The 18260-nt window shown below is 35.4% G+C and overlaps 1 protein-coding gene across 1 annotated transcript in view; it reads right to left on the bottom strand.

Annotated features, from left to right (window-relative positions):
• Positions 1-18260, bottom strand: part of CenG1A (Centaurin gamma 1A) — a 288986-nt gene that overhangs the window by 35860 nt on the left and 234866 nt on the right. The window contains exons 2-3 of the mRNA XM_073084020.1: positions 12991-13137; positions 12591-12676 (exon numbers count right to left, since the gene is read on the bottom strand). Coding sequence (XP_072940121.1) covers positions 12591-12676; positions 12991-13137 — 233 coding nt within the window. The remainder of the gene's footprint in view (positions 1-12590; positions 12677-12990; positions 13138-18260) is intronic.

The raw sequence follows: 18260 nt of genomic DNA, 5'->3' as shown, positions 1-18260 counted from the left end.
GATTTTAGCGCTTCAAAAATTCATTTTGACATTAATCTTTTCATCGGACAGTTACATCAAAATTACTTTCGGATGGATCCGACACTTCGTAAATGTACATAGAAAGGAGAATGCCCATTCTTGGTACTGATTTTTCTCATGCGTCAAAATGAAAGTAATATTAAAATTATTTTTTGATTTTTTTACATAATTTGTCGATCAGAATAGTTTTTATAGCACTCTGTGACCTAAACCCGCATTTTAGCTACGCATTTCTGTGTCCAAAGTAGCCGATTTTTACACCGTACAAATATTAATACACTACCCTCACAGTTGAAAAAAATAAACATAGCTATGAACGTTTCATACTTTTAAATGCCATTTAAAAATTAAAAGTGAGTAATGAGTATTTTGTTTAAAGCTATAATTATTTTAATATTTTATTTTGGACGTATTTATAAATGTTTTTGCCATTGTGTACATACTAAGCAATAGCATCACTATAAGACTAACTATTGGGCTTTATCGAATTTTATTGTATGTTTTGACTGTGTTTGTTTTATTTTCGCTACACACCATAGTAGGAGATATTTAAATTAGGTATCGTTATCAATTCAAAGTTATTAGCCATAATACTACTCCAGTAGAATCTCGACTAAGCGACCTATTTGTTGTCGTATTTGTGGCATTCGGATTATCGAAAATTTGGATAATTGAGTTTATGAAGAAAAGCTATTTAAACCGATTTAGGAAGGTGATGTTTTTCGACTATATGTTTGTTACGTATGTATTTTTCATTCTTTGGCAAACTCAAACGACTTCATTAATTTTGATACATGATGTGTCGCTGAATTCGTCTAAATTGTGGCGATAACATAGGTTATATTTTTAGCAATCGGGTTTTTGTTTTTTATAGTAACTATTTTGTTGCGATTTGGCGACTTTCCGGAATTTAAATGCACAAGGCACACAAAATGTGGCTGATCTGTAAGGGTTATTACAAAGTTACTTGTTCACGTTTCTTTAATACGCCTGTATGCAGCCTAAATGTCTTAATAGATCGACGTATGTGTGGTGTTAGATTTGTCTTTATCACAAGTGCAGAATAATTACTAAATTTTCTAAATTTCAATGGTTTTGGTTGTGTCACATTTTTATTGCTTTTTTAGTTCATAATTTTTAGTTTCAATCATTTATAAGTTTCAAAATAATTATCATATTTTTTCATATTTCTTCACAAGTATAAGCGGGTTTATGTCACACGAGCTATAAAATAGTATACGATACTTGTGACAAAAGTAGCCTATTATCTGCACGGCGTTTAGCACCCTCGCTGCGCTCGGACGCTAACTTCACGCCGTGCAAAAATAGGCTACTTAGGCCACGCGTATCGTAATGTACTATTTTGAACAGGGGATTCCATTTAAGATAAAGTAAGACGAAATATTGATTGTTGTTCTTAAAACTTAAAATGGCGGAATTTTATACTCGGAATTCAATAAGATCTATTAGTGTTTTGACTAATGATTTTTCTCATGCATCAAAATGAAAGTAATATTAAAATTATTTTTTGATTTTTTTACATAGTTTGACGATCAGAATAGTTTCTTTGAACAAGGGGGTTCCATTTAAGATAAAATAAGACGAAATGTTGATTGTTGTTCTTAAAAATGAAAATGGCGGTATTTTATACTCGGAATGTAATATTTTAGGTTTTTAGGATTATTTTAGGTTTTTTTACCTACTACCTTTAAAAGTAAATGAAATATGTTAATCGAACTACATTATAGGTACCTTTTTTTTTGTTATCGAGGGGGAAACCTTCAAAAGGTACCCGACAACGTGGGAGCGACGCCGGGTTATGTGGGATTTTTACCGCACTAAAACCCCTCCGGTGGCCGTCCTCTGCGCTGCGTAGAGGGCTCCGGGATCTTCAAAGGAACGCAACCGGAGTCCTCTTAGCGCGTTGCCCCGTCGGGCTCCGCCCAGGCGGCTTGACGCTCGCCACACCATCTGGTGTGTACGACGGTATGCGACCACACATACCGTCGTCCTTCCCGGGGCCGCTGGCTGGGCGGTTCGAGCTCCCATTCTTGCCACCCGCAACCCCGGAAGCCCCCTTTTAGTCGCCTCTTACGACAGGCAGGGGATACCGTAGCCCTATTCTAGTCCTGGAACTACAGGGACAACATTATTAAAACCGACCATCAATCTATCGTCGGATATTTTCGATTTTGAGGTTATGTAACATTTCAGTAAATAACTTCAGAACCCGGGTGCTCTAAAAAATAATTATTGGTGGTAGTATTTGGTTAATTATACATCGTCCACAACAAGTTTCAATTTGATGCAACTCTGGACGACGGTCCATACTTTCATGGGCATTGTCCTTTCCGTATTAAAAATATTTTCATCTCATACAAAACTGAAAACTAAAAAATAAAGTACAACTTATTTAAAAGAACGTCATCAACACACGTTCAAATCAAAAAGCGTGCGGAATCACGGGCCTCGAAAATTAAAAAGCATCTCCAAGGGACGGCGCTCAAAGGCACTTGTTTTCCTACGCAATTAAAAACCGTGAACAAAGTTAAGCGCAGGTCATATTGACAACGAAGAGCGAGAAGCGATAAAGCTTTTATGAAACTGAAAAGGAAACGAACGTGCAATTTCAACTATTAGTAAGTGTCACTGCTGCTTTTGAACATTTGTAATTAACTCCGAGGATTGGAGTGGACGACCTGTGTACCACAGAGCCGTCTACCCTAAAAGTCATGTTGGAACATTTTCAGTTTGTCTTGCCTTACAACTTTCTTACTCAAACTAGAATACAGCAACGCTTAATACTGCTGTTAGACGGTAAAAATAAGAAATGCCTCCGATGTCCAATCTTAATGGTTTCCCCAATTTTAGTAACGTCAGTTTCGTTAGTTATAGTTACCTAAACGAATTTCTAGATACTGTAAACATTTTTCTTATTTTTTAGAAAAAACAAACTACAATTGTAATTTTTTTTTACAAAATTTTGTAATAAAATTACCAGAAATTGAGAAACATCATTTGGCCATTTTCTATAGCAAATTAAAATAAAAAATGACTACGAGTTCGCTCATGTTTTTGTAGATCGCTTATCCAATGGAATTGCGACAAATGCCTCAAAAGTGCTTGCCTCCCTGAATTACGAGACGTGGTGAGGAAATGTAGGTCGCTTACGACATCAGGACGTTTTATGGTTGCACTGGACGTACGGAAGCAACACTATGTATGTATATTAATATTGAATATATTTTCGCACGTTCGGGGTGGACTGATTGAGAGTAAACCACGTGGGTAGGCCTGTTAACCTTTCCAAGATTTATTTCGGAATAAATTTTCCCGCTGGGGACGTATTTATGAGTTTCTTCTGGCATTTTGTTCAATGAACAAAATAATAGGTATTGATGTGCTTGTTTGAAATAATAATACCTTTAGATAAATTTTATAAGTTGGGTTGCAAAATTTCAAAATTGTTTTAATAATCTTCTAACCTAAAGTTCCTTAGCTTCCAACTTAAGGTTAGAACCTAACCTATTGATCGAAAGAGACTTGATTCTCTTATGCACATAGAGTATGTTTTTATAAGGTGGTGTATAATCCTGTGAATACATTACGAGAGCCTCTGTCACATCCGTGACAGGTCGTGTGCCGTCATAACCGCAAGACGGGATGCGGGTAGGAAGTACTTTCGGTCACGCGCCCCAAGACATTTACGACAAGGTAAACGATTTTGGAATTCGCTGCGCTCAGGTTTGAATTTTTGGTTACATATTTGTTTGTTATTGTTGTGCTTAAAGTATGTTTATATCACGGCGTGCGTAAATTGACGTTTTACGCACGCTTCGCGTGCGCAAAACCCCCATTTCCGACCCCGTAATATAAAATTTTATACAACACGCGGACGAAAAATGTTTTTCTGACTCGTGTGATTGCAGTCCTCGCCTGCGGCTCGGCCTGCAAACTCACACTTGTCAGAAAAAAATTTTTCGTCCTCGTATCGTAATGTACTATTTTTTCATTACTTATAGTAACATTAGCTGACCCGTTTTTAAATGTTAAGGGTGAACAACCCTTATCACTTAGGGGTATGAAAGATAGATAGTAGCTGAATCTCAGATTGGTGAAAATTGGTAAAGCCGTTTCGGAGGAGTACGGTAACTAACATTGTGACACGAGAATTTTATATATAAGATTTTCTTATTAAAATTAAATTCGTCGCTACCCCCGAAAATTAACTTGAAATGAATAAAGGTGTATTCTTTATCAAATATCCACATCGAACCATAAAAGATTCTATAACCTTCCTTTACGTAATGTATCATGTATGTACCGAGGTCTTAAAACATTGTAACAAACATAATTGTACTTCATTTAACTTCAATATTTATCCTAAAACTACCCGTAAACTTTAACATAACCATTTCGCCTCTCTATTTCGGGTGAGTATACCGTGCAGTAAAGGTCACGTTAAAAGTCACTCACAACATTTCACACGAAATAATACATAAGTAACATATCTATTTATATCCTTTCTGAAAGGTTAGTTTGATAGAAAATATTATAGGTCAAGTCAATAATCGCCTACGTTGGAGTTATCCGTATTAAACAATATATCACTAATATCCTTTAAAGTTACTACGACGGTATGGGGAATTGAGTTTATACCCGTCAACCCCCCTTGACTCTCCGATAATAACCTAAACCTCCCAACTTACTAGAATTGTAACCTTAAAACCCTAAGATATCTATCTTATATCTCCCACAATTATAAATCTTAAGCTAAGTGTCTCTATGTCCGAAATATATTCATTTAATAGATAATTTCTAGTTACATAAAAAAAATGCACCAGAGAATAATAGTTTTATTACGCGTCCTATTAAACTGCTATCAATCGATACACAGCTAAAAATACAACAGGAAAGCCTATGGAAAACTCCTTAAGCAGCTCGTATAACGACATCTATTGTGGGTTGCGTACAAACAATTGGCGCCCACCGAGGGACCGCTTAAATGAATATCATTACATTTTATGAAGCCATTACTGAAACTACTTTTAGCTGCGGCTGCCGTGTAAAAGGTTTCCTTTACGCCCCATCGGCACATTACCTCCGTGACGTCACCGCAACCACCCGGATTGGATGGCCTGCATCGATATAGACCACTAAATATAGAAGGGTTACGCGTACATAATGTGCGGACACCTTATAAATTGTATGTTTGTGTAAGATCTAGGTCTACATTAGAGTATCTATGTCGCAATGTTGTAAATTATAATTTAGTAAATTAATAATCTCACCTATTTATGTCTGACAGTAAGAATTTAGTGCTAGTGTTGTAGATTGAAGAGTTTACGCGTTCCATCACATATCTCACTAAAGAAAGGGGCCCGGAGTTCCAATACCAACCAAGATATTTACTTATTTGGTTTTTAATTAAGGGAGTTACTCTTGCTTTATTAACGTTGAAGTAAAACATAATGAGGATCAGCAGGAATCAGAAGTGCGGAAACCTGCAAGCATCAGAATTTTGTAGGAAATTCTAAAAGGTATGTCAAGTCTACCAAATTCCAGTTGCAATGTTCGTTGCCACCAGAAATGGGATACTTAATAAAATTGATGATGTCTTTCCACGAATCGAATTAATCAGAAACATTCTGAAATTTCCCGAAACGTCTGATATATTCCGTCTGGTAGACATTCCCTTACGTTTCAGTCTAGCTGGATCTCCCGACATGTGCAAAGTCGAATGTTGAAATTAGATTTTCCAATCCCGATGTAATCCCTACGTTATTTGAATCGTTAAATTTTATTCCGCGTATATTTCGCTCCGTTTCATTTGGAAATAATTTTAAATTTCCCATAAATGGGGTTCGGAGACAGTTTTATAAGTTTAGTGTTATAAATTTTTCACATTATCTTTTCACTCGCAACTTTTTACCAATAACTTTGTTAAGTTTGTAAGTAGAAAATATTTTCACTAAAGTTATGTTTTCGGTGATAAACATTTGAAATTAAGTGGTCACTGCGACCGGTAAGTATAGATAGGTAACTGTTTTCAATTAATATAAGGTCTAAAGACCAAATAAAGTGGATCATAATGCTTTGTTAGCCTAACGCCTGAATTCGAAAGTTTTGAAAAATATGTTTACCTTACTCTTTTGAGCCAGATTATAGCAGAACTGCACTGATGACGTGACCTACGAGAATTACATCTTGCTAATAATTTATCATCCACTATCTGTAATACAATAATTTAAAGAAATCAGGGTATTTATCAAAAGTGCCGTACTTTTATTATTCACACAGCTTCTATTACAAAGAAAGACAAATTACAAAGAGAATTTTACAAGGAAAAATCTTACTTTAATTTGCGTTTAAAGATCATAACAAAACTCTTTAAACCGTAGCTTGAATTAGTCCGACTAACAAATCCCTGTCTTAACCGGCTTCAAACAAATCATCTAGCGCTGGCCCCGTAGCGCCCACTTCAATTAATCCTTTAATCAACGTAAGAGCTGGCTCTGTTGTTTCGACGGCAATAGTACGAAACAAGTTAAATTGGTTTGGTATTTTGACAGTACGTTGGTTTGATATTTTGACTGTACTAGTATCCGCTCGAGTGCATCTGTGTATGGTGTATACATTTTTAGAAAGGACATAATTTTTTGTTGTAAGTAATATTCTACTTTCTAAGACTAAGCTTAAATACCTATATAACTCAAGATACATATCACGAAATAAAAAGATTATTAAAGAAAAATATATTTTTTATGTACCACGTTTTATAACGATCATTTTTTAGAAATTCTTTAATAACACTATTATAATTCTTTATAATGCTTTTGAGTTTTAGTAATACTTTATAGTAACTTTGCTTTCGATTTTTCATTGGAAATTATAGTGATGGGACCACAAACAACAGATCTTTTGTTTAAACGAAACAATATCTCTACGCTTCGACAAAGAGCTATTTGCATCGGAGACGGGTCCTCTTTCATTATACCTTTAATTAACTCTAGAGCTACCTCTGCTTTATAACGCGCTACTTTCGAAATGCACTTAAAACAGAGCGTATCGATTTTAAAGTATTTTTTGTAAATACATAAAAAATTATATCACATGTTAATGTCAAATGTACAGATGTTTTTTATAATATAGGAGTAGCAGAGGAGTATGCAGTCTACTTGATGGTAAGTGGCTACTGCCGTCCACGGACATCTGTAACCAACCCCAGATAGGATTAGATTTTCCTACCTGAGGTCAGCCACACGTGCCCCGCTACCCCTAAAGACTAAGCTGGAACGCCTCGAAAAAGTATGTCTCTCTTACGCTACAACCTTCAAACCAGAACACAGCAGCGTTTAAGACTGCTGTTATGAAGCAGAAAAAGGTGGCGGTGGTGCCGCCGGAGTCGAATCACAAAGTGTTCTACCACCGCCAAATGTTAATGTCAAATGTAAATGGAGTCCATCTAATGATGGCGTGGTATATCTATTATCAATCTCAAATAGTCTTTTCTGTTACAGGAGTGGCAAACGAGCATAGAGTCCGTCTGATGGCAAGTGGTTACCGCCGCTAGCAATCCCTTAATATGGGGTTTCTGACAGAAAGAAGCCCAGCAGTGGGACCGTAATCAATCACTATGAATCAAGCATCGCACTATGCACTTACGGCGATAATCACACAGTTTCATTCATTTATTGGTTATCGATCGTAAGCGGAGTGGAACGTTAAATGCTATCGAGATAGATAGATTGAATCTAGATTGAAGTGAACGAATATTGATAAAATAAGAGGTGATTTTCATTTCACGTACACTCGTATAAATGGAATGTATTGATACGAGTAGAATTGATAACATGTGGCATCTTATCAACAAAATATAGATATCTGAATTGCAGAGCTCTATTTCCTTAACCAAAATACGGAAACATCTTAAAACCTCTTACATATGAGTTTTCAAAATCAAAATCTATGTATTTGAAATTAATTATCACTTGCTTAAAGGGTGATCGAAAATCAGAAAAAGTTCGCGAACAAACCTGCACACCCGAAAGTTCTAAATAAAGATCCTACGTAATGTGACTGTGTGATGGTCAGCGTACTGGACTATGGCCTAAACTCTTCGGCTAGAGAGGAGATCTGTGTCCAGCAATGAGACAGTAATGGGTTTCAGACGATATAACGAGGATTGATGCGAAATAAAATGTTGTGGTATGTGATACATACACGATACATTACAATAAATCTGCAATCAATTTTAGGTATCACACGAAAAGTCTGCAATGAGCTTGAAAACGTGTAAAAGTATCACCGCCGACGTACTATAAATAATTCTAACACCTCCCAAAACCATATATAAAGAAATTTTTGAACACTAATACCACAGTATAAGGATATATTATACTGTGCTAATACAGTAAACGCTCCCACGTTAGTCACGTATAAAAACCGCAAACAAATCGTTTAACAGCCGCAACTCGCAACACCTACACCATCCGATGTTACATCGAGAGCCGACAGATTATTTCTATCACACTCCAACCTACCCACCACACAGGGGGTGGAAAGGGACAACTAAGCCAAAGGTACCGCGATTAGAATTGCCCAATTAAGGTTACGTTAACGCGGAAATCCTATTTGAGCAGTTTTGGTGTCCCGACACTAAATGTGGTCTGAATTCTTTTGGACTATCAGTTTAAATTAGGTGTATTCATAACTTCGGCTGCGTTTATCACCTTCCTTCTTCATAATTTGGAGGCTAAGGTATTTATGAATACAAAGAACACTCAAATCCCTCGTGGTTTGGTTTGGTTACTTATTATATATAAAGTTAAGCAACATCAGGCGTGGGCGCAAATTGGATGGGTGACCGCAAGTTGCTAAATTTAGGGAGCATGATCTAGGACATATTAAGATTTAGATTAAAATTGGATAGCAGTTGTCAAACCGTCAGAGGCCTTTTCTACGGATTGAACAATAGACAGACAATCTACTAACCCTCCTCAATCAATTGTATAGTAGCAGTATTGTGGAGCGAGGTTTGATAGATATTAATATCCAATCTCCATCCAATCACTCCAATCTCAAAATGTTTTGCCTACTAAGTTCGAACTTTAACTAATAAAGGTCAAATTATAATCTTGGGCGGTTAAAACATTACATAGATTGATTGATAATAAGCGCATGTAAACAATATAATCAACGTTAAAGATCAACTCAATGTCTTCACGTAACTATGTAGAGGATTACGCCTTACGCACAGAACACTAAATCATTGCACAACCAAGTAGGCCTATTAAAACTGAGGCCATTTAATTATAGAACACACGCATTTCCATCGGCTTTTAATTAAAAAACGTTGCGTTACAATCCTACAATCTGTAAGATGTACTACTCTGTTTCCGATATTTCGTATATAGTAAAGGTTAGGTTTGGTTAGGTCTGTAACTCCGTACTCAGTACTTAAGTGGGCCTCAATTATGCTTATTTAATTTGAATTTGAAATAGCGCACGAGAATGCAGACATCCTGACGTAATACCTAGCCCACCTCAATAATAATCTACCTCAAAACATACCTGGAAGTTGACACTGGCTTTGAATACCTTCTGAGGAATAACGTCGAACGTCCTGTGTTCGTGGATCTGCCTAGACACACCCTTCAAAGTAGATAATAGTAGTGTATGTTGTTTGCAAGGCAGAAACAATAAATAACAGTGTCGGTGGAGTCACCAGTTTAACCATATAGACATGACAATATGTACCGTCTTTCAGAATTACTTAAGAATTTCTTAATATACTTAAGATACTCAATAGATAGTACTCAAGTGTGTAGTAACTATCAATCTAGTATTAACAAACAATATCTAGATACGAGTATCATTGTTTCATGTGAGTACTTATAGTTATCGGTCGTTGTCCTTTGAAACTCACGAGAATGTTAAGTTTATAAAAATCCTGTTGAAACTATACTAAATACCAAATGATATTTTTTACTTATCCAAAAACTTGGTGGAGTAATCACCATACTGGTCTGCAGCGAAGTATCAGATTACTCGATAAAGCAAACAATCTAAGAAAATAGAGACGTCACTACTACTTTGTGTACTTCGGTAGAAAAATCTTCGAAAAACTGATTGAATTAAACACTTATGGCTCTTTATATTACCTTGACTCACTCTAAAACTCCTATACTACGTTCCCTCAGTACAAAATCCCGCAGCGCTCCAAATGCGAAAACTTTAAAGAGAGTGGACGTATAGTGTTTTATTGCCCCTACGATAGTTGAGTACGTGAGCGAAATGCATCAGTTTGGTACAATTTAGTTTATCTCCTTAGACATGTATGGCATGTATAGACGACTGCCTAACACGAATAGTCTAGTAGTGAGATTTTAGAGACAACATGCTTCATTGACAGGTGTGTGTGCTCGCTTAATTAAAATCTAATATATAAAATTCTCGTGTCACAATGTTAGTTACCGTACTCCTCCGAAACGGCTTTACCGATTTTCCCCAAATTTTATATGCATATTCAGTAGGTCTGAGAATCGGCTACTCTATATTTTTCATACTCCTAAGTGAAAAGGGTTGTTCACCCTTAACATTTTTTTATTTATATGGCAACACAACGTTTGCCGGGTTAGCTAGTAACACATAAATGTTAGAAGATAGTTGCGAAGTAGTTTTATCCTATATTTATATTCCTTTCGTCTAGACGCTACAATGTAACATAATCCCGAATCTATAAGCACCTTCCATGAAACAATGGCTACCTATCACCCGTCTCTATGATAGAGAGTAGAGACGGTGTCCGTTGGTAAACAATGGCGTCCTTTCAGCTCTGTTGGCGAGCTTTCAGAGCTTTCTTGTTGTGTATCTCAGCTTGTGTCAAGATGCCTTTCGATTGTCTCAGAGGCTCGCCACTTTCTTTACGTATTGTCGAAGTATAGCCAAAGTCTCATACAAGCAGTGTAACGTTGCTGTTTCGGTTTGAAGGGTGTGGTAAAGCAGAATATTTTTTTAAGGCGTTATATAGGAAATAGAAAATTCCCGATATCCATGGGACACAGATATTAATTCAATTAATGGTTATCAATAACATGCTATAAAAATGCAGTTAGATCAATGATTCATATACATAAGACGAAAATGCATATATAGGCAAAAAATAATACCTACATAGGAATGATTCTACCTTGATCATTTACCTACGCATTTAAAACTAGTAATAATAATTATAATAATATAATGTGCATAAGTTTTAAATGTTAATACTAAAAACATAATGATATATTATCAGTTTTACTATAACTCTTGCCTTTTACTTTTGCCTATATAAACAATTGCTCCTACCTTTACAAAAAACTCTTTTAAAAAACCTACTACAATAAAGTTATAGATTGTAAAACAGCAATAAAAAGTTAGGGTCTTGCGCGGTGAAAACATCGAACACCTATTAGAACTCAGAACGACCGTTTATAGCCCAAATCGATATAAAGGTCGGTGTGTATCCACTGTCGGAGACGATACGATACGTCACATATTTAAGAAAAAACGTCGGTGAAGTTAAAAAGGTAGTTACATAGCCAAGGTACAGTGCATAATTTGTTTGATAAATGGTAGAACCAGTAAAGTGCGACAAGAGAGGTACCACCGTCACATAAATTTCTAGCGTGACGCACTTGTGTTTCGTTTAAACGATATGGAATTCGACTGACTTACTTTAAGGCAACCATCTCAGTACTCCGGACTACTACGCATTTGTGATCGGCTTCAGATAGAACCTGTATATAAAGTTGGACACAGATGTCCATGATCGACAGCAACTACATACAAGTTTATTCAATACTAAAATAAAAATATATAAAAAATACTTGTGACTATGGTAATTGTCATTAAACTAATCATTCATTGTCATCCAAACCAATCGTGTAAGAATTTGGCTCAATGGATAGGGATATTTAAACTAATTTAAAAAATAGATGTCACTATTTGATTATATGTCAATGAGGTATTTTGTACACGGATATATATTTTGGTACACGTCAATATTTTTAAAGGGGTGTAGTGAAAATGTAGCCAAGTAAGTTGTGACTTACTCGGCCATTCCACACAAAGTTTGGCGGGAATTCGAAACTATGCACACGTTTAAAGTTAAAGCTCTCTTTGGCTTACATTTTAAATCCGTTCAGTCAAAACTTTGTAGATAAAACTGATGTACGAACATACGAGTGCATTCTGATTGTGTTGATTTTGATATTAGGTCAAAAGTGACGTGATATACCTTAAGAATGGAGACCAATAGGTTTTGGTAGTAAGTTAGTAACAGTATTGTAGTTGTACTACAAATGTACTACAAATAGGTATAGGACCTACTATCGGTAAGTACTATGGAATTTCGTCGTTAGTAGTAATATGCAAAAATATTCTTAAGAATTTTTCGCATATCAAAGTAAAAATTGGTATATAAATAATTATTTATTATAATTCTGAATATTCAATTTATATAATATTGGATATTAAACTTACAAAATACCTATACGTATATTCGAGATTAATAGGTAAGTACAAACCTGCATTTCTGGCGGTCCACCTTCATCTCGTATTAGAAGTAAATAACTGTGACCGTCGATTATTACTTCTTTCTTAAAACGACCACCTGTAACAAAAGGTAATAATTATGCCACTAAAAATGAAACGAAATATTTTTGTAAAAGTTGCTCAGTCTACAAAAATAAGAAACAACCAGCGCTATCTATCGAACTTTACATAAAATAGCCTAGACGTCAACTGCTGCCATCTATTGTCGTTTGTGTCAAAAATTACAACGAGTGAGATGGGCACGTGGCTTCCAGTGATACTGTTAGATGGCGCTGTATCCTCTAGCTGTCATTAAATATTTAATTATAACGAAAATATTTTTTATAATATTTATAAGTAAATAAGAAATAAAAAGAAGTTTTTTTTTTTTACCTTCTGGACTCTCTTCCTGCATATATGCTCCTGTGAGGTAACGATGTACTAGTGCTGACTTTCCACTGTCCGGGGAGCCTAAGACTCCAACCCTCAGCTCCGTGACACCACGGGATGCGGTCCATTCTTGGCTGTTCACGAACGAATCTTTAACAAAAAGAAAAATACATATTAGTAAAATGATTTTAATACAATATTTTAGATACATGTGGCGCCATCTATAAAGTCATTGTAGAAACTACGTTTCTACGTATTGCGCACAGAGGGCGCTGTACACAAGAAACGTATTCCTTACGCAGATTTTCATGTAAATACTCTTATTATTTTAAAAACTTTTTTCTGTCGCATTATTATTAATTTTTCGTATATAAAAACTTCAATATTTTAATTATCCTACTCAATAACCGTATTATTATTCCGAATTCCGTACAAATCGGTAATCATTTAATTACGTACTATAAATTTAAATAACCATCGGTTACACAGTAGCTAAGTAACTATTAAATGATAAGATAATGCGAAACCAGTCGGGTTGCGTCCCATACAGGAAATTGTGGGAGACAGTGAAAGTTGTTGTTTAGCATTTGTAATTTATCGACTTGAGCTATACTACAAGTGTTTTAGAAAATTAAAAGGGAAAGGTTTTATTTTATTTTATTTTATTTTTATTTGGGAAACATACAATATTTAATACATACAGTAAACTTTCACACAGACATAACAAAAATCAGCAAAGTTTCCACTAATAAATGATACATAAAGGTTTATAAATGTAATTGTTTACACTGTTAGGAGTAGGTATATTGAAATAACAAAATATATATACAAGTAAAAAAAAAAAAAGAAAGGAAAAAGTAATTTGTTACATAATGCAATTTTCAAGAGTCTGTTTCAGTTCCCGCTTGTATGCAAGTATTGAGCAATTAAATATGTCCAATTCTTGTAGATGTTTGTTATAAAAGTTTGAGGAACGATATATGAAAGTATTACTTGTGTATTTCTTTTTACACAACGGTACGTGAAACAGACTGGAAGACTTTCTGGAAGAAATAATTTCAACTATTTTATTGGAGCAAAATGCACATACATTGATATCTACAATAATTATAATATCGTAAGCACATGCTTGTCAAACAGTCACAAATTCACACGTGTGGATAGAGCGTTTGGATTGGTTTGTGTAGGTTTGTAAGCGCTAATAGCATAAATTTTGATCGAAGGTTTCTAAAAGTTTTCGGCAAACGACAAGCTTACAGATTTTTTTATATTACAGGAGTAGCAGACGATCGTGCAGTCCACCTCATGGTAAGATGGCTACTACCGCTCTCCGACATCTGTAATAAGCCCCAGATAGGATTAGATATTGCTACCTGAGGTCGGCCACAGATGCGCCGCTACCCTTGAGGACTAAGCTGCAACGCTCCGAAGAAGTATGTCTTCCTTACCACACTATACCAATGTCAGTAAAGTATATCTCCCTTACCCATATATTCATGGGTAGCATTGTAGCTGCTTGGCTTATTTGCTATCTCCATTAAATAAATGCGAATAAGGTCAAGTCATTGAGATGTATCAGTGTCCTTAATCGAGGGAAAATTCAAATTACTTCTGGTTTTCTAATGTTCTTTTAATGTCTTGACGCTGTGAAGTTGAAACTTGTGAAGTTTCTACATCGGCATGACTTTATTCCAAAAATAAATGCGACATTTTTACATCACATCAGGTTGGTATTTTACTCGTCAAATAGGTATCTTTGTCCAATGAACGTTTGATCAAATAAATTGAATGACTTCATCCAATTTACTACCACCACTGATATTTGATCAAAGATTTTTAAGCTAGAAGAACTCGTTTCCAGGTCTAAAACAATCGCAAAAATAAAGCATATAGTTATACGGTCGAATTGAGTAACCTCCTTCTTTTTTGAAGTCGGTTAAAAACAGTCGCTCCAAATTCTTCCATTTACTTGACTACGCAAATTATAAAGAAATCTTGAACAAAGATATAGACGAGTGAAATGGGCAACAGTCAAAAAAATTTGATCAAATGTTGGACATTGAAATTGGACAAAGATATTTGACACACACTTATTTCTGTCCTTACATCGATGTTAAGAGCTGCTGTGGAGTAGTCCGACAAAGGTGTTGTAAAGGTTTTCCGTGTAGCATCGCGACTGTTAGTTAGAATTACCGGCTTTAGGTAGGACACAATCCTATTTGGGGTTGATTATAGATACCCATAGGTGACAGTCACCCATTACCATGAGATTTGTATTATCATTTGACACACCTAAAGACATACATTTTAGTAACACAATTTCTAAAACTGATTTATCTGACAGACAGTTATCAACAATCTACCAGTAATGCGAGTTCAAACAACTACTTACTGAATACGTAAATTTGCAAAGATTATACGTAAGACTCGACATTTAGTTTTGCGCAAGATATTTGCAATGTTACCTTAATATTGTATAAAGATGTTTTTGCAAATGTGAGAGATGTCAATAGGTTGTGCTCACACTTGTTACGTATTTGTGCGAATATTTTTAAGCATAACAATTATTATGTAACAACTAAATATTAGCAAAGCAATACGTTTCAGTAAATACAAAAAATCATATATCCAATTTAAGATTGATTTAGACAAAAGTTTGAACAAAATATACTAATACTTTATGCCCTAATAAGGATAACTTTTTAATCATAAATAGGTAACCTACTGACAGCTTTTTCTTCATTTTGTTCATTCACTTTTTACTATAAAGGCGTTCGTCGTAAAATGAGAAGATGGCAAAAAATCCGTATTTCAACGCTTTCTATCGTGAAATTGCAAAAAATGCATAGTACGTGCCTGGCTTTACGCAATAGAGCTTGCCTGTCATTTGTCTCTACACTGGTTGGGCTTTGAAATCCGCGGGGTAAGCATATGCTGTATTACAAGGAGCACTGACTGGTGCCATTGTGTAGATTATAGGGCGAGAACGATTAGTGACGACATAATAATTGCTTGTTTCTGCGAACATAATATACCGTGCTCGCACACGATTATAAACCTATTAAAGTAATAATACATAAAAAAGATAATTTACCTAAACATACAATAATGACACAAACGATTGAATACGAAATTAATTTGTTTAATTGCAATAATAATATTCCTATTAACATACACTTTTTTGTTTCATTTATTTAAAGTAAACCATGTGTGATAACGAAATATTAATCGCATTTTTTTATTAACTTTGTAGTGACTGATTGCAGCTTATTCAGTAACAATACTATAAAACATTTTATATCGCAACTTAACATTGATTATCGTATGTTATCTTTTAATCTCCATACAATGTTTTAAATAGCATCATTAACTAGTCAATTTGAATTAGCATTAAACACACTAGAATACAAAGGTAGTGAACTCAAAGTAAGAGACCGCTAGTTCCGTGGCCACACACCTCCACCGACAGGCGAAACGAAATGGTCAAACGCGGTACAATGGCGTACAACCTTTACGCTTTACGAGCTGTCGTTATGACATTCTTTGTGCTGAAGCATGGCAATCTGTGATTGTTGGGAATTTAAGAGTCCACCGCGGTGGTTTCACCTTCGCAATGGCGCATTGTGTCTAGAACACAGATGTAATCATGATTTTTGTTGTAAAGCGCTTACAACTTTATTCCGGGTTAAAGTAAAGTCGGATTAAACGTGCTTTACGATGTTTTTTTAAATTCTATTTTAAGGACTTCGAAATAGTACACAAATACAGTAGATCAAGTCGATCAGACTTGCTTACTAAGGACTAATTTAGAATGCCCTGTGTATCTGTCTCTCCTTGTTTTTAATATCAGTTCCCTTACCAGGAGTTTTTACGTTTCGACAAATATGACTGTTGTGGTATTTGTTTACGTATTGGCCCATACGATTTCCTAGTTCTGACACGATCCGCTAGGGGCGCTGATTGGAATTTGTATGGGAAAATACGTAAACAAATACCAAAACAGTCATATTTGTCGAAACGTAAAAACTCCTGGTAAGGGTAAAGAATACAGCATTGGTTGACGGCTACTGTAATAGGCAGAAAGGAAAAGTTCCATGCATCATTCTAACTTAGTCCTGACATATAGAAATATTAGCTACATATGAGTAGATTTCACAAACAACTATTACTACACTTAACCCTAAAATAAAATCATACTTCAAATAACCACATTACGTACACCTAACTCGTTTCAGTAATAAAATCACTTCAACAAGTCATTTTATAACACCTTACGACGTCGTAAAGCACCTAATGGGCGGGTTGAAATGTACCCATGAATTTTAATACGACCCACTGCGGGGTCGATTAGTTGGGGGTCTCTATGACCCCCCGACGCGGTTCTGATTTATTACTACGTGGTGGCAATAAAATTAATTTACTACGGGAATGCTTTATGTTCTGAATGGACACAGGTTTGTTAACATTGCTGATGACAGTAGGTGTTAACTCTGAGTTGGATGTTTTCAAACCGACAAGTTGTAACGACCGGGTCCTATGATAATAGAGGTACCTACAGCTTAACGTGCCCTCCGAAGCTTGGTGGCGCGCATGGAATATCGCCACTAACGATCACCCATCCAACTCACAAGCATCCCCGTAGTGGCTTAACTTTATATACAACTTTTGAATACTTACTTATACTTAGTTATAGTTACAGAATTTCTAGGTTACAAAATGTAAAAGGGAAACTTACACACAATCGTTATACCAATGTACAGAAATATTAAACAGCTAAACAACATATAATATACATAATTATATTAATTTATCTTTAAAACAAGCTTTACATAACACACAATTTTTCACACAACTGTAAAAAATCATGTCGTGTAGAGAAAGGAAAATCCATCCTCACTTTCCATATATTTTAACTATCGATGTATACATATTTAGATACATACGTTCGTGCGGATGAATGCGAAGCCTCGTCGGGTGCTAATTAGAGACGTAATGGGCTGTGAATGCGCTAATTACCACCGATTTTGTACAGACTGAGCATTAACCAGCTGGGAGCTGGAATAGAGTATGTTGTTGTACAACTGTTTTTAATGGGGAACGGTTTTTGAAATTGTAACTATCATAAATGCGAATTTGAATTTGTTTGTGAGTTTGTTTGTTTGTGATACTTTCGCTCCTGAGCTATAGATCCGATTGTTATGAAATTTTGTACATAGGTTGTCAGAGGTTCAAAAAAGGACATAGGGTACCGTTGTGGTGAAATCTATTCAGTT

Source organism: Epargyreus clarus, unplaced genomic scaffold, assembly GCF_041222505.1.
Source record: "Epargyreus clarus isolate Ecla_fem2 unplaced genomic scaffold, WU_Ecla_fem_2.2 ptg000019l, whole genome shotgun sequence".
NCBI lineage: Eukaryota > Metazoa > Arthropoda > Insecta > Lepidoptera > Hesperiidae > Epargyreus > Epargyreus clarus.
The sequence above is the reverse complement of the archived record's forward strand: the minus strand, read 5'-3'. Positions and strand labels throughout refer to the sequence as shown.